Source organism: Falco rusticolus, chromosome 2 (assembly GCF_015220075.1).
Source record: "Falco rusticolus isolate bFalRus1 chromosome 2, bFalRus1.pri, whole genome shotgun sequence".
NCBI classification, from domain to species: domain Eukaryota; kingdom Metazoa; phylum Chordata; class Aves; order Falconiformes; family Falconidae; genus Falco; species Falco rusticolus.
Window position 1 is genome coordinate 82,483,935 of NC_051188.1, and position 18,046 is coordinate 82,501,980.

The window sequence follows — 18,046 nt, forward strand, 5'->3', positions numbered from 1 at the left end:
CTCTGAACCAATTGTACCTAGCATGCAGAGTTGCGTAAGAGTTTTACAATATTGTATTTTAAGTTGTACTTCCTCCAAGAAAGGGTTTAAAACAAACTTTAAACTACCTGTTTTCAGCTAAAAATTAAATTTACGAAAATAACACAAATATTTTTGGTTGAGACACTGATGAATCACTACTGAACCATTAACTTTTCCTTCTTTCTCCCATTTATCTCACAGATTGTAATTTGCTTAAGATCTTTACAGTTTCTCATTTGGCCTGTGACTAGCTGCCCAACAGGTAGTTTTTAAATCCAAGCAGTTGCTGCAAACATTCAGAAATCAGCAAGCTGCTAAAAGCTTTTACTAAAAAAAGCAAGTTTTCATGTCCTAGCATGCACATAAAAATAAGCGGGTCTCTAGGCATCTGGCCAAAGACAGCCTGCCTAACAAGAGCTACACTTCTGAACATACAAAGTTCCGTTCCCCCCCCATACCATCTTTCATGTTTTATCTCCTTCCAAAAACACCAGAAGCAGTAAGATACAACAATCATAGAAGGACAATCGCTCTCCACCCCCTAGCCATGCATACAAGAGTTCCCCCAGTTCTCTATTGAGATGAATTTCAAAAATGAGATTCAGTCTCTGCAGTCTCCTCAGTCACAAAGGCAGTCTCCTTCCTCATTTGAATTACTTTTTTTCAGAAACACAACTTTAAAAACTCACATGAATCTCAAACTTCCAGCCACTCACTGCCTCATCTGTAAGGATTTTTGTGAAAGATATTGTTAACCCATCTCGAAAAAATCGCTGGCATGCTTCGCTTTTGACATCAAGGCCTATTTTAAAACAGAAAAGAAAAAATAAACTATTAGACATGCAATTTCATTAGTTGTTACATGGACTTTTAAATGTTGAAAGCAGTGATTTGGTGGGCTGGTTTTGGCCAGTGTAGAATTAATTTTCTTCACAGTACCCACTATGGGGCTATGCTTTGCATTTGTGCTGAAAACAGTATTGATAACACAAGGATGTTTTAGCTAATGCTGAGCAGCATGTGCACACCGTCAAGGCCTTTTCTGCTTTTCCACCCCACCGGCAAGTACTCGGCATGCACAAAGCACCAGGAGGGACACAACCGGACAGCTGACCAAAGGGATATCCCATACCATGTGACATTATGCTCAGTATATAAAGCTGTGGGAAGGAGGAGGAAGGCAGGGATATTCAGAGTTACAGCATTTGTCTTCCCAAGTAACTGTTATGGAGCGCAATGGAGCCCTGCTTTCCCGGGGATGGCTGAACACCTGGCTGCCAAAGGGAACTGGTGAATGAATTCCTTGTTTGCTTTGCTTGCATGAGTGACTTCTGCTTTACCTATTAAACTGTCTTCACCTCCACCCACAAGTTTCTCACTTTTACCATTCTGATTCTCTCCCCCACTCCACTGGGGAGAGGAGTGAGTGAGTGGCTGCTTGGTGCTTATCTGCCAGCTGTGGTTAACCCTGACGTGGACAAAGATTTGGTGTTTAAAGTCTCAGAATTATTTTAAAAAGAAGCCTTGGATGAAGACAAACCTACATAACCTTCAATGGACAAAAACCTGACGGATTAATGTTCTACTAAAGCCACCTCGAAAAATGCATATTTAGATAATTTATTTTAAAAACATGTGATAGGGTGGGTTGGTTTTTTTTCCCACGCCTGTAACACTTGGAAGATATAGCAGCAAAAACAACCACCAAGTACAATCTTTATTTTCCATTCTTCTGGTATATACACATTTATATAAACTTGTATTTAGTTTCTAGCAGTAAAACTCAGTGAGTGAAGAGGAAAAACTGTGAGAGCTGCTCAGCTTCCCAGACACAATTAACCTGCAAAAATAAACACAAATCCTTCTGTCTCTCACCTTCATTTGAAGTACAGTTTCTTGTAATCCTGCTGCCAGGACCCAACACTACTGTAAAACTTAGCAGCCACCATACATCAAGTTTAATTTTAAAGAACAGTGCTCCATATTTTTCTTTTAGCTATTTTAAAGCACTGGAGTGACCCAGTATTTCAAGAAATCTGTATCTCCCCTTCAAAAGTTCAGCTAAAAAAATCTAAACAGGGCTAAAAGTCAACAGAAAAATGTATTGAATATGCATCAGTACACACTGGAAACAATGTAAGCCACTGGGCACATACAACGAAAAGCATGACCCGCTTGCACCATTTCTTTACAGAACAACTTTAATTTTCATTCAGGGAATCTTAGCATTCAACAATTCTACAGCATCCAGATTCACAAAAATTATTACCCCCACCCCCCTGCAAACTCCTTAATGAGACATCCTGACAAGAACTTCCACTGGTTTGGGAAGGACTTATTTGGACTATCAAATTAAAGTTCCTCATAGTCATAAACACCTGTGCAACAGAGGTTCCTTTCAAAATGGTCACAGAACACCTGCCCTACGTTAGCACATACCACAAAGGTTTTCTGAGCTACTGTAACAGGGCTTGCTAGCCTATACTCTTATAGTGGGTACAGCTCTCAAGCAACTCCTTCTGAACTAGTCCAGTGTTCCCTCTTTTTATCACTACGAGGCACATGATATACACTATGTGACCAAGTATAAGTCCACATTATCTCCCTATGTAGTTTGCCATCTGGATAACAGACATCCCTACACTATACAGTAAATGCTAAGACCGGTAACAAAAGGCCAGAAGCTACAGCAATGACAACATGACAAGAGATGAGAGATGGTGGATACTGCCTAAAACTTAGGCATTTGCAATAAACGAAGGACATTAACTCCTCAAGGAGGTAAAGCTGACAACTTCACCCTACAAAAAACAGGCAACAGGGAAGGCATCCAACGTGGAAAACTTTACCTAGGGCAAAAGTTCCTTTCTGAAGCCAAATTTAACAGTAAATTTATTTCTTCAATACAAACTCAAAGCAGGTGCTCAAGTGATTTAAACATTCCTTGGAGTATCAGTATATTGCATTGAAATATCTCTCAAACATCCAAGTACTTATTGAACCATCTTACCCACAACAGTTAGTTGGCCAGCTCCAGTCAGCAAGACATTTCAAACCAAGTTCAGGAATACCAAAACAGAGTATGTTTCAAAATACATTGTTGTCCTTTCTTTCCAAGTTCAGTGAAGTACAGAGAGGGAAGACAGAACCTTAGAAGATAACTGTGTGACTCCTGGATATACAATCACTTTCTACCTTCTCCCACAGTGTTGTATACTGCTAGAACAACAGATGGTACCTATGGAAGGAACCAAGGCTAGATGACTACAAGGCCCAGAGTATCATAGAAGCAGGGTACAGAAGTCCTAGAAGACAGCAAGTTGGGAGAGGAAGCAAGAGTAATCCAAAGACAGTAAGAAGAACAGCAATTACTAGACATCTGACATCTACTGCCTGCATCAGATTCAGTATCATGAACTGTCAGCTGAGACCCCAAGCAGACATTTTTCTCCCTGTTGTCCAAATTCTGAGGGCAGAGAAGAATAAGGAAGAACACAAGAGATGTGCATGCGGCCCTGAGCTAAGTATTTATAGAGAAAAGTTGGAGAAACTGATTATGCAGTGAGAAAAAAGTGAATATGAGAGGAAAAGGTGATGTGCAACATACAGTATATGGCAGTTGCAAATCAGGGACTGGAGAAAGAACAGAGGGCCATTTGATTTCTGCACCTGTGCTTCAAAGCACTCAACATGCCAGATTAACGCACTCTGCATGGCTTATCCTGCTACAAGAGCAGAAACACTCTGGGTCCACAGAACTTGTCAGTCCAGATGCAACTGTATATGAACAAACTCTGATACGTCTAAGGGGTATTCAACAGCATAGGACTGGAACACCACGGCTCCAAGCAAAAAAAATCGCCTAGCTCCTCTTCTACAGGACTTTGGGTTGCACAACTTGGAAGCTGCGAGCACAGAGCTGAGCTGCCTCCACACACTGGCATAGTGTAGGTCTGTGCCAGTGAAGCCACCCCAGACCTGGAGGCTCAAGAACTGCAGCACAGAAAACTTTCAGCGTCTTGGCAAGGGCTGGCTCAAACCCTGCAGAACAGAGAGTGATCTGCAGGTAATAAGCTGCGGGGAAACCCACACTCGCCCATGGGCACAATGGTTACACATGGCACTCAGACTCTGGCGGACTTTCAGTAACTCTTAATCATCAGTAGTCCTTCTATACCCGGGGTCCTCAAACTATGGCCCAGGGGCTGGATACGGCCCCCCAGAGTCCTCAATCCGGCCCCCGGTATTTACAGACACCCCCCGCCCCCCCCCCCCCCCCCCCCCCAGCCGGGGGTTGGGGCAGGGAACCAAGCAGCCGCAGATGACTGCCTGCCACTGCATCCGCACGCCGGCCCCCTGTTTAAAAAGTCTGAGGACCCCTGTTCTATACCAAGACACTACACTGATCCTGCTGTAGTTCACTTCACTGAATTGGTTCTAGTCCAAATATCTGGCTAAGAAAGTTTGGAACATGAGGACACGAATCTGCTGTTTTCGCTTTACACAGATGGCAAAAATAACCATTTCAAGGAACTGCATAAGATACAGCTTCAGAAAGGAACTCAAGAGTGGTCCCACAGAAATGCAGATGGATCATCCAGAGAGAGATGGTCTTAAGAAGATGTTGGAAACAACTTCCATTATTGGGCTGCCTAGCTTTTGGATGCACATGTGCTTGCACACACAAATTTTTGTAGGGTTTTTTTCGAGGCTCTAGGGCCTGCCTCTCTTTCCCATTGTGTAAGCCTTTGTAATTCATCAAAACTAAAGATTTGAGATCAAGGTTGAAAGTTTAAGTTGTTCAGTGAAATCTCATTTCACTTTAAATAAGCAAAAAATTGTAAAAGTTGCCTTCCTTACATGTGTCACATTGGGAAGCTTTGGCAGCATGTTAAAAATGGAGCATAAACATTAGAAGCAATAAAATCCACAATAAAGACAGAACAGTGCAGAGTTGTTGAGAGGATTTTGAGAGAATGAGTGGAGAATATTCTGGCCTATAAAAAACCAAAACCTTAAAATAAACAATTTTTTAACTTTTAAATTTATAGCATCCAACTCACTATGACATTTATTTCTGGAGCAAATCTCATTACTCAAAACACTTTATAAATATTCCATAATTATTGTGAAGATGAACATCAGTCCTGCTATTAAACACTACTTTCCAAATAGGTTTTCTTTCATTAGCAAGTAACTCCAGACTATCAAATGATAGTCTCACGGCTTGCTTAATGAAGACTAATACATTGATGCCTACACATAAAAAGATTATCTCCCATAAATAAATGCATCTGCCAGGACTAATGCAAATCACAGTCTAGACAGGATTCATACTACTCTGTCAAATTTGCTCCTTGCACTTGAAGGTGGTAATGATGACATTTAATTCTTATGAGTACTTTCAATTCTGTTCAATTATGTCCCATTCAATTTCAATTCCTGAAAAGATTTAAAGAGGATGTAAACCACTCTGATTTTATAGACACAAACAGCACAAACAGCAGTTAGTACAGATTCACTCCAGAATGCCAATGACCACTGTCAATGCAAGGAATAAAAGCTACTTAAGAATCCCAACCACTAGAAAATGGTGCTTGGTAAAAAAAAAAATTTAGTGGGTTCTTTTTAGGTTGCTTCACAATCTAAATTATTTATACAGTGCAATATAAATTTTATGTAATTCAACAGCTGGTTATTTTTCTATTTCTCCTTTCAGTTGTTCTCTTTTGAACCAACTCCTAAGATTAAGAAAAATGCCCATAGACAGGTTGAAAATCGTCCAGTCTTAGCCGTTACTGAGATAATGGAACACATTTTTAACCTGTTAAAGAAAGATACACAACAGAACCATTTATATTACTTCTCTATATATACACAACTCTTCAACAGTGTCTGCCAAGTCTTGAGCTACCAAACCAGTGTCAGTTACACCAAGTGAGCACCCTATCATATTCCTCGAGCACTGAAAGTTATTTAAAAAAGAACCATCTTAGTAATCATCTAACTACAAGAAGAAAATCATCTAGGATTAATGGTAAAGATAACATTAAAAGTAGTTAAACAACTACTTTATCAGCTTTCCTTGTTTTCTCCTTAGCCAATAATCCTTGCATATGTACACCTAGGAATTCATCTAGAGGGCAAGGGGAAGAATAATTAAATAGCAACACTATGTCCAATTCTGAAAATGGCCTTTAAGAACTTAATAAAAATTGAAGTGCATAAAGCATACAAATACATTTCCACTGGTTTTCACAATTTCAAGAGGAAAAAAAAAAAGAGAAGACTGTGTCTGGGAACTTTCAACTAAGTCTGAAGCTTTGGAGAAGTACACTGATGTTAAGAGCAGCCAAAAAAAATCTCGTTCTGCTCTTATTACTTCATTGAGGTGACAGCTTTTTGGGTTGTTTGGGGTTTGGGGTTTTTTTTTCCAAAAAATTACTTAACAGCTGGCAGTACATACATGTCCTGTCTCACAAATCACAAGCAGAGAATTTCTTTTTTACTGCACTATTCCAATAGCCCAGACAGACAGATGGCTGCATTTTCTTTCTGTAAGTTGGCATGTGTTTTGCTCCTGAACAGATGCAATCACTTGAAAATCCTACTCACCTTAGGATTCCTGCCAGACCTAGCTACATGCAAAGCAGCCAATTCGAATTGCAACTATGGCTGATAGGTCAGTGTTGGTAACAACACGTCATTACCCTATTCTGGATCACAAGGGTGCACCTTAACTTGTGTTTCTCCAGAGAGTGCTCCAAAGCAAAAAAGACTTACAGAAAACTATCAAGATAACCCAGAATATCACGACCACAACTAGCTTTTTATTCTTACAACTGCCTAAGAATGGCCTTTATTAACAGGGAATTTAAGTTGCCCTGGTCCAGCTATGCAAAATCAAGGAACAGGTCACTGTATTTAAAACACAACTAGCTGGTAAGCGTAGAAATTCCAGAAAAAAATTTTGATCTAAACTTCTGGTACTACTCAAACACTGGGGCAACAAATACTGACCAGAACAGGAAACCAAAGCGACTTTCCAGGAGAACAGAACTTCCCAGAACACAACAAACTTGTCAATCTGACTAGTACAATTTAGCAAAGGCATACAACACAGTCCTGATACAGAACCCTGCTACTTCCAAGCAAGACAGACACAGCAAGCAATATTTCAGAATTGTAAGTCTAAGTCTCTTTAAAATTCTAACTTTTCTCCAATATTCTCAACAAGTGTGCATGTGCTAAATTTGAACAAAAAATTATGGCAAGACATTTGGAAAGCTAGATTAGTAACTTATTTTTAAAAACATAGAACTGAATTTTAGTATCTGTTACAAAGACCAAGCCCAGTAGGTCTGATACCAAAGTGATACAGAAAACATGCAAGACAGGAGTGACAAGATTTTTATTGCTGTGAGCTTACTGAACTTCCCTACTCATGCTAAGGCACCTAATCTCCAGCTACACTGATGGCTTTCTAAAATTCTGATCTATGAAGGTTCTGCATACTGCTCTGACACAGTCTTCAGGACCAACATTTAAACAAAAATGATTAAGAACTTTTCAGCCTCCACAAGGGGTTCAAAAAAACAGGAAAAGATTTTACACACTGGCCCAATAATCATTAATTACCTTTTCAGCTTACCTTTTTTACTTAGGTCGATAGCAGCTTCTAGAAGAACTTCTAATTCCCCCTTCGGCAATACAGGAACAACCCATCGAGGCCTATATGCAAAAACAAAACATCCCCCCCCACCTGTATTTCAGTTGCGCTTCTTAAAAAGAATCAAGAATAATTGCCCCTTCATAAAGGGTAGGAATATACATTTTTAAAGGCCCTGATGAGCATTCCATTTAAAAACAAAACAAAAAACCCACGCAAAACCCCACAACCCTCTAATCTGAACCTCTTTCTCTTTGCAACTCTAACCCAGAAAGTATTACAGAAAACAGTGAAACAAAGATGCAAGAATCCCGATTCCACTATCAAGATATTTGCACAAATAAATCTATACCCTCTGAAAAAACTGAAAATACCTGTTGATCATGTCATCCAACTTTGCCAGGTCTGTATGTGGAAACGCAGGCTCCTCATCTTCAAGCTGGGGTGGAGCATCTCCTTGGCCCTGCTCATCAGGCGGGGTAGCTGGGGAGTTCTCATTGGAAGAATCAGGTGAAGAAGTCTAAAATTGGTAGGGAAAGTACTTTAAATATTGCCTGCACTTGCATGCCACTTATTTTGGCATTCTCCCTCATAGTAAGTTTCAAAAATCACTTTAAGTACCCGTCATCATAAAATATAACAAAATGATTTGATTTCAGATTTTTTAATAAGAAAATTGAGCAAAAATGTGCTATACACTTTCTATCTCAACAGTTTAAAAATTAAGCTACTTTCCCAGTGAGGGAAGTGGTTTTCTTTGTAACATACTTTTATTTTCAGCAGACCACGTATCTAGAATATGAAAATAAAGACCATAAAAATATTCAGTTTTTACAAATCTTCTGCACAAAAGATGATTATTTTAGAAGGAGAAAACTTCAGCAACAGCACGGACAAAAAATGATCACAAAAAACATTTTCTGAAAAAGTTTGCTAAAAATGAGTAACAGTACTACAGCTGGCTACTAACGAATCTCCAAGAACATTCTTAGTTGAGCCCATTTTGGTGGATCATGCAAAATACAATGTGTTTTGTAGATGCACATTTATTTGTATATAGAAATAGTATGAACTGACAGTAATGAAGACTCAAATCAGAACAGCAAGGTTTAGGAGGACAAGGGAGGACCAAAACTTCAAGAACATTACTCACATGTTGTACCACGTCTGGTTGGCATGGAGTTAATTTTCTTCACAGCACCATGTATGTTGCTGAGTTTTGGATTTGTGGCCAAACAGGTATTGGTAACACATCAGTGCTTTGTGGCTGAATACTAGCGAGCAATGGGGTGGAGACCTACCTAGCATCCAGGGTTAACCCACCACATATGTTCCAAAGAATAATTCATTCTCAGGAAGTAAAACCATTAAACCTTACGGTATTAAACAAACAACAGCCTCATACTGAATTCAATGGCAAATTGTGGCTTTTCTTTTAAATGGGTTTGGCTGCACTGTTTAAAAGCATCTTTTCTGGTGTCCCCCCCCCCCCCCCCCCCCCAACAAATAATCATCACATTATGATGTTTTTGCTTGTCTTTTGAAAGCAGGATAACCTGTTCAAGAGAAACATGCTAAGTTGTTCTGGAAGTCTAGTACAATGAACTGAGACCTAGATGAAGCTGGCCTTTAAGAACTGATACTGGCACGTAACTTTATCCAAAAAGTGCTTTTGCAGAACTGAGCATAAACCAAACCCACAGAGAGTAGTTTCACCAGTCTGTGGCAGGTAACTCTACAATGCGGTTGTAAGGAAGCTTCAGGTATTACTCCAAGAAGGCTTCTTATCCAAAATACGTATGCTTGACACTGCCTAAAAAGGGATCCTCTCTTGCAATGCAATGCTCCCTAATGTTACCTTCTTTGTCAACATCACTGCCTTCATCCCTCAAAATCTTTTTGTACTTGCAGACACACACACAAAAGCTAAGTAGACATCTCTAGGAATATACAAACTCAATTCAGAAGCACTATTTCTAAAGAACTAACCCCTTTATTTTTAAGCAACTTGAGTGTTAATATCATACCTGATTCTGCTGGAGGGGAGGCTGGGACTGTCCATCAGGAGCCTGGCCCTGGCTATCATTCCCTCCTACTGGAGAGCCACGAGTCGTGGCTGTCATACTCGACACAGGGCAGATCTTTGCAATTTTGTCTGCTTATGTAGTTGTTGTGAGAGAAGAAATTATAGTCCACTTAGTAAAGTTGAAGTACCAGCATATGCTTCCCTTAAAAAGCTCCAACTCAAGAACATGCCATCTTGCAGAGACCATTGCATAACCTGGGGGGGGAGAAAAAAGACAAAAGACAATATGCTACACTGACACACGCACATCAAAAGAACCCATATCTGGAAAAGAACACTACAAAAAAAATACACTGCTATAAAGAATCTTTTATTTTAAACTTAGATTTCTTGAGTACAACTGACATCAGAAGCAGGTTATGTCTGAAATATTTAACACGATTTTAATATTCTATGCAAAAATTACACTGATAATTACCTCTATACCACTAAGAAACTGACACACATCCAAAATGCAGCTGTTTACTGCGACTTTGCGGTGCCTGAATTGCTACAGTAGACTTTCAATCTAAATTCAGGGTGCTGATCAGGTCATTTCTACATGGACCTTGGTTATGGGCATAAACAGCCAAATCTGTCATCTTTTCCAATACTCTTCTCCTGATACTGTCTAACTACAGACGCCTCAGAGGGAGTTAAAAGACCAATTCTACCTCAGCTAAGACTAACAGCAACCCTGCAGGCAAACCTCTTCTATAAGTACATCAGGTTTTACCCAGGGCATTTGACCTATATTCCCCTCTTCCAGCAGGTGCCTATGAAAGCCTAGGTTCACTGGCCTTTCGAGCCTACTACAAAGCCCACCACATCCTCACCAAGTATTTTAGAGGATTCTATGAAGAACATTTTGACATCAGATTTGTTGATCATGTAATCATGATATACCAACAATTCAATAATCCCTATGTGTTTTAGCTTCACTGTGTTAAATAAAAAGTTGCATTAAGTTCTAACAGCAATTCCACTCTATACCACAGGGTAACATATAACCATGGGAAGATGAAAGGTAATTTTCCAGAGCAACTCAGACTTCCAAGTGTCACATAAACCAACAACAGTACTCAAATTTCAAAAGCCAATTAGGGTGGTAAAAAGAATTGTATGAGCTTTCAGCAAGATTCATTTGAATCAGGAGCTTAGCACTGCAATCAGCAAAAGCTTCAAGTTAGTGTGAAATTTCTGCTGTAACACTATGCATATTTGTGTTTTATTATGACATCTCGTCTTAAATTAATTTTCAGTGCTGCTATCTTTCTGCAAGGCACTTCAAAATCCTTTCCTAAATTGTGCAAATTTGCAAGCCATTACACATACAATAAAAATCTGGACTGCATACACTATTCCTCTCCTGCCCCGTCTCCAATATTAACACCACCACCACAGGTAGAGATCTCTAATATTGTCAATAAAATAACGTTCACTTTTGAACAAAACTGTGTTCTTTGAATACAGCCAAATGTCATCCATGCCCACCCTTCAAATTCATATTCATAGGGTTTAGTAAGCCTGCTAAGTTTAGAACAAAGTCATTACCAACCCAAATTTTCTTTACGAAAAAACTGATTTTTTAAATCAGTTTTTTTAAATTAACTCATTTTGATTGGTGCTCTTTTTTAAATGCCCTCCTGAGTATTTAGTTGTTTTCTATTGATGTTTAGAAAGATCACCAGGCAGAAAGTATTAGCAAGACTAAGTCTCTTGCCATACACATATATACACACACACACACACGTATCTACACACATACATACACACACTGCAGTCTACTGCAGTTCAATGCAGTCAGTTCCCCTGCACTACCTGACTGAGAGGTCTAGGTACTTGCATAAACTAAATAAATCAAGATTCTGCCAACTAACACTGTACTTTTCAACAGCCCTAAACTAACTACCACCACAATGAACCTTCCCTAACCACTCTCATTCTTCCTTAACAGGTCTGATTCACAATATGGCCACACACAAAAACTTGTGCTAGAAGGACTGAGAGAGCAAAGAAGCAGGAAAAGGGTGAAACAGCTCCTTTCAGCAGCAATCCTCATCTAGGTTAGCTTAACCTGCAGAAAGAAGTGACCACTGGCAGCTGTGGTTCTACAATAGCTTACATCAAACACAAGCTGCTTCAATCATCAAACACAAACTGCAACAAACACATTAGAAACAAAACAAAGCCAAGGATAATACCATCCTGTATTGGACGTGGGCAGGGCACGGGGGGGGATGCTGCCACAAAGGATGAGAAAAAGTCTTAGGTACCTAATGCCTTCTTTGCTTCAGTCTTTAATAGCAAGACCAGATACCCTCAGGGTAATCAGCCCTCTAAACCGGAAGACTGGGACTAGAAGCAGAATGAAATCCCCATAGTCCAGGAGGAAATGGTTTAGTGACCTGTTGCTCCACTTAGACACATACAAGTCTATGGGGCCGGATGGGATCCACTCAAGGGTACTGAGGGAGCTGGCGGAAAAGCTTGCCAAACCACTCTCCATCATTTATCAGCAGTCCTGGCTAACTGGGGAGGTCCCAGTTGATTGGAGGTTAGCCGGTGTGACACCCATCTACAAGAAGGGCAGGAAGGACCACCCAGGAAACTACAGGCCTGTCAGCCTGACCTTGATGCTGTGGAAGGTTATGGAGCAGGTCATCCTGAGTGCCATCACACAGCACATACAGGACAATCAGGGGATCAGGCCCAGAGAACACAGGTTTATGACACATAACTTGGCCTGACTAATCTGATCTCCTTCTACAAGCTGACCTGCTGAGTGGACATGGGAAAGGCTGTAGCTGTTGTCATCCTGGACCTTAGTAAAGCCTTTGACAGTCTCCCAAAGCATTCTCCTGGAGAAACTGGCTACTCATGGCTTGGACAGGTGTACTCTATATTGGATAAAAAGCAGCCTCAATGGCCAAACCCAAAGAGTGATAGTAAATGGAGTTACATCCAGCTGGCAGCCAGTAACAAGTGGTGCTCCCTAGGGCTCAGTACTGAGGCCAATCCTGTTTAATGTCTTTTCAATGGTCTGGACAAGGGGATTGAGTGCACCCTCAGTAAGTTTGCAGATGACACCAAGCTGGGGGAGCATGCTGATCTGCATTAGGGTAGGAAGGCTCTGCAGAGGGATGTGGACAGGATGGACCAATGTGCTGAGGCAAATTTATGTGGTTCAACAAGGAGAAGTGCCAGGTCTGCACTTGGGTCGCAACAACCCCACACAATGCTACAAGCCCGGGGAAGAGTGGCTGGAAAACTGCCTGGTGGATAAGGACTTAGGGTGTTGGTCAACAGCCACCTCAGTATGAGCTGGCAGTGTGCCCCGGTGGCCAAGATGGTCAATAGCATCCTGGCTTGTATGAGAAACAGTGTGGCCAGCAGGACTAGGGGAGTGATGGTCCCCCTGCACTCAGCACCGATGAGGCTACACCTCAAATACTGCCTTTAGTTTTGGACTCCTCCACTGCAAGACAGACACTGAGGTGCTGAAGCAAACTGAAGGGCAACAAAGCTGGTGAAAGGTCTAAAGCACAAGTCTTATGAAGAGCGGCTGTGGGAACTGGGGTGGTTTTGCCTGGAGAGAAAACCTGGGGGGGGACGACCTTCTCACTCTCTACAACTACCTGAAAGGAGGTTTTAGACAGGTGGGTGTCAGTCTCTTCTCCCAGATAACAAGCAATAGGACAAGAGGAAACTGCCTCAAGTTTCGCCAGGGGAGGTTTAGATTGGATATTAGGAAAAATTTCTTCACTGAAAGGGTGGTCAAGCAGTAGAACAGGCTGCCCAGGGATGTGGTGGAATCATAATCCCTGGAAGTGTTTAAGAAAACCACATAGATGTGGTTTAGTGGTGGACTTGGCAGTTTTGGGTTAACAGCTGGACTTGATGATTTCAAAGGACTTTTCCAACCTAAATGATTCTATGATTCTAATCTCATACTTTTCTTATTGTAATGCTTTTGGCTGAACTATCATGAAATGAGCCAGTTCAGAGTACTAAAAGAAACAACAACAAAAACACACCCAAACTTACCAAGACTGATTATTTTTCAGTTCTTAAAACTACCTGGTATACTGCAAGGCCAGAGAACACTCGTCCTAACGCCAGCCAGGGAGGCCAAGACAAAACTGCAGCTCTCCTGTGAGACTGACTTACACTAGTGCAGATTTACACTCAAATTTTGCCTCTGTGCTTAGTTCAAGGGTCTGGGCAAAGCATTTTTGTAAATCGGTTTCTTCTTAAGGCAAGTGACATAATTTAACTAGGAGATACAGGAAAACTGCTACTGAAATAATCAACATTCAAAAACTTGTAAACTCACAGAGTAGAACAAAATCTGTGTAACAAAAATCTACAGAACTTAGTAGACACTAGCAAATTCAGAACACTTCCATAAAAGACTAACATATCTTTTTCTTCCTCTTATTTTATGGCTGCTCACTTAAGAACCTAATCACGATACTCAATTTACATTACTTAAATTACAATCCCAGAAAAGTCTATTTCAGGGACTCCAGAGACATGCACATGGCCAAGCTGGATGAACAAGACAAGGCCAACTTCTAGAGTGAGTTCAGCACTTCTCCACTAATTTGTGTGACATCCTCAGAGATACAAAAAAAAGTAGTAATTTACAGTTACGTTGCAGCTAACTAAAAACAGTCCATCTCAAACAGTCTGATTGCTTCTTGTAGTATCTGCATATTCTAAATAGCAAGAATACCCTTGTTCAGGTGTTTTCCTTTTAATTACAGAGTATACAAGCATGTTTTTGTAAGCACAAATCATCATCCAATTGATGCATTTTACACGGTACTAGAAGGGAGTAGTTTACCAGTCCTGTTTTCAGCCACTGCTGTAACCATTTGTTTCAGAGAAAACAAACTGCATGCCCATAAAGAACACACTACTGCTTTAATCTCTGTATAACTGACTAACCATGAATTTTCAAATTCATCATCACTTCTTTAATTCAGACTATTCAATTTCTAATTTTTTTAGAGTTAAAACTCACCAAGACACAGTTTTGGCGTAGCTCAAGAACAGCCTTTACACCTATTTATAATTAATTCATTTATAAACAAATGTGAACTGATGCTGTGACACCTTGGTTTTGAGTATAAAAAGGCAGCACAACAGCAACAATTTAAACGGCCTGCATCCAGGAACATATATAATTTTTAATAGAGTTGAACTCTAGAACAGCTTTCATCTGAGTTTCTCGGTCATCTCAAAAGTAACTAAAATACCCCAATATATACAGCCTTTTCTCCTAAATTAGCTACTTAGAGTCTCAGGAAAAAAGCAAATTAGAAGTGCCAGGTGACAGTAGCAGACCTCAAAAGACAATTCATTATTCATATGCATTATCTAAACCCTATCTAGCAACACAGACCTATTTTTCCTTTATTTAAGTTTTCTGGTTATCTACAAGTGAGGCTATATGCCACAAAAATCTACCGTCTGGTATGGCAACAATGTATGTCAGGATACTAGTCTACTCAACATGTAACAACAGAGCATTCTAAAAACCATACAACTATACTAAGAAAAAATAAAGTATTTTTTCTACATTGAATGATGTTCCTATCTTAATGGGACCTCACAGAAGATGTAGTTTTTCATCATAAGTGCTCTACTGCAAAAAAGCTTAACCACAGCAATATAAATTGTAGGTTGAAAGATATCACAAATTTGTTTCATATAGGATTCTGAGAACTGCCGCCTTAAAGTCCTAACAAATACTGACTCACCAGAAAGGTTGTGATTCTAGTCTAAAAATTCTAGACTTAGGAATCTAATCTTCTACCCTATTCCTTTATTTCAATCACAACACCTTCTCATCTAGAAACACCTCCCCCAAACCGTAACACTAACCTAATTCAGTAGCTACAATCTATACACACCCACACATATCTCTCATTTTCTTTCTTCTCTGTGCTATGCTGCAGGAAGATGTCTTTCAGGAAGAAGGAAATTACATAAATAACCAGAATAGAAAACTGGTGGTCCCAGCAATTTTCTCATTAACAATAATATGCACTAAAATCGAAATGTATTCAATGATTAATGAAATACTTGTCACTAAGCTACTATTCAGTAGAGCAAGAAGTGTCTGTCAATGTTTAAAAAATACCCGATAAGGAACAGAGAAAAGGTTATTTCAAATAGTTTCTATTACAAAGACAATTAGTTTAGATTCCTTCTCCTCATAAAGAAGTGAGTGTAACATGGGACTTAGTCAACTGCATCAGGCTCCAACACATTATTTCAAAGCAATAAATTTTTAAGTGATACAGCAAGACAGATTTTGAGTAACTATAAAGGTTATGAACTAAAACTATTCTCACTAAAAAACAGATTAATTCAAGTAACCTTTTTCTCTCATCCTCCCACATCATACATCTGAAATTAAGATAGTTGGCAGTGTAAGTTTCTGGAACATTGGGAACATCCATGCAAACATTTAATTCTATTTGCCCTCAGTATCACATGACAAAATAGAGATGTATGTCCTAAAACATACTTCCATTCTTTCAGGTTTTATTTTTCTAATTTGAACTTCAAAGCTTAAGTGTTGAGACTAAGTGTAGCTAAGCTACATCCATTTAACAGTATGCAACTTCACTTTGTACAAGATACACCCACACCTACCATTCACGTGAATTTAAGCAAGCAGTGAAAGCACAGAAAGTGAACTTCCAAAAGAAAGCATCACCGCTTATTAGCGGGTCAAGGGCAAAGCAGAAAGACCACAACTCTTAACCCCATAAATATAGTCTCAAAGGAGTCTCTAAATGTATTCAGAGCTTCAAGTACCACCTATACAGCATTCTATGCTGAAGTGACCGTAGAGGAATGTTGCAGAAAATGACAGTTTTAAGCAATGATGTTTCCTCTTCCTTGAGCAACAAACATGAATGTTATCTGTATTATAGACTTACAAGGTATGACACCCCAACCCTATTGTCTTCCGCTCATATTTTAGAGCGCTGGGGAGCTTATGCAGAGGTCTGGTTGAAAATTAAAATCCTGAGAACAATCAAAGATTGAAGCCTTAATATGAACGAGATTCCAAACAGAATACTGGACAATGGTACTGGTTTCTCATGTAACTGGACTTGAGACATACTAATGAAGAGCAGAATCTGACTGCATTTGACTGTTTCAGGTGTAACAGGCAGCCTAAGCTTATGGTTCTCACATTCTGTTTTCAGGTGATCACAAGTAAAGTCTCTCCTCTAGCTTCTCCGGCTAAAGATCTAAATCTACCCTCTTCCAGTTTAAAGCCACCTCCCCTTGTCCTGTCACTACATGCCCTTGTACAAAGTCCCTCCCCAGCTTTCCTGTAGCCCCTTCAGGCACTGGGAGGCTGCTGTGAGGTGTCCCTGGAGCCCTCTCTTCTCCAGGCTGAACAACCCCAACTCTTTCAGCCTGTCTTCATAGCAGAGATGCTTCCACATGGAATAACTTTCCAAAACACTTAAAAAAAAAAAAAAAAAACAACACAAAAAAACCAGGAAAACCTTTATATTACTCAAAGGCCTATCTTACTTCAAGGCAATGATCTACGAAAGTCAGGCCCTGAAAGGGAACTGGACAGCAGCAACAACTGCCTTTCTCTAAAAGTCACTCACTTGCCAATAATTCTTGGAGCATTGCACGGTTAGGTAATGTACCTTAAGTAACCAGTTGTACACGATGCTTTTTCCCAGATAACGTAACAAGAGATCAGGTCTTCAGGTCATACACTTGGTTCTTTTTGGTAGCCAGAAAAGTCAATTTCAGTTCCTGCTCTAAAGGAGAAGTGTTTTGCTCATGTGACAGTAAATAGTGAAGAATGCCAAGATATGGCACCAAGAAAGCACGCAGTCAATGCCTTACACAAAACCACAGCAAATGTTAAAATAATTAAACACATCCCCTCCAGTAAGCTGTGGCCTTGCTGCCATGCTTTTCTGTAGGCATACATTTCAGGCCACTGCCATGGACAGAGCACTCAGCAAGACGGGGCTTCTCACCCAGTATGACCATTCCTTCACTTCAGGAGCTCTGAGTGAGAGTTAACACTGGCCCAACTGGCATGAAACTGTATCCTCAATAGTATTCCATATATCTCAATGACAGAAGGAGGAGAGACAAAAGATTTACAGCCTCTGCAATTCTACTATTTAAATTCTTGCTTTAAACATTTCTCAGCGATTAAGAAACTACATTCAAGGCACTGGTAAGCAGCTAGATAATGTGGGGGTTTACGCTAGGAGTTGAGAATTTTT

At 40.0% G+C, this 18,046-nt stretch overlaps 1 protein-coding gene across 2 annotated transcripts in view; it reads right to left on the bottom strand.

Moving 5' to 3' along the window:
• USP9X (ubiquitin specific peptidase 9 X-linked) overlaps positions 1–18,046 on the bottom strand; it is a 106,392-nt gene that overhangs the window by 69,819 nt on the left and 18,527 nt on the right. For both annotated transcript variants that reach the window (XM_037376888.1, XM_037376889.1), the window contains exons 2-5: positions 9,718–9,971; positions 8,065–8,210; positions 7,673–7,752; positions 711–823 (exon numbers count right to left, since the gene is read on the bottom strand). In XM_037376888.1, coding sequence (XP_037232785.1) covers positions 711–823; positions 7,673–7,752; positions 8,065–8,210; positions 9,718–9,813 — 435 coding nt within the window. In that variant the 5' untranslated portion in view covers positions 9,814–9,971. The remainder of the gene's footprint in view (positions 1–710; positions 824–7,672; positions 7,753–8,064; positions 8,211–9,717; positions 9,972–18,046) is intronic.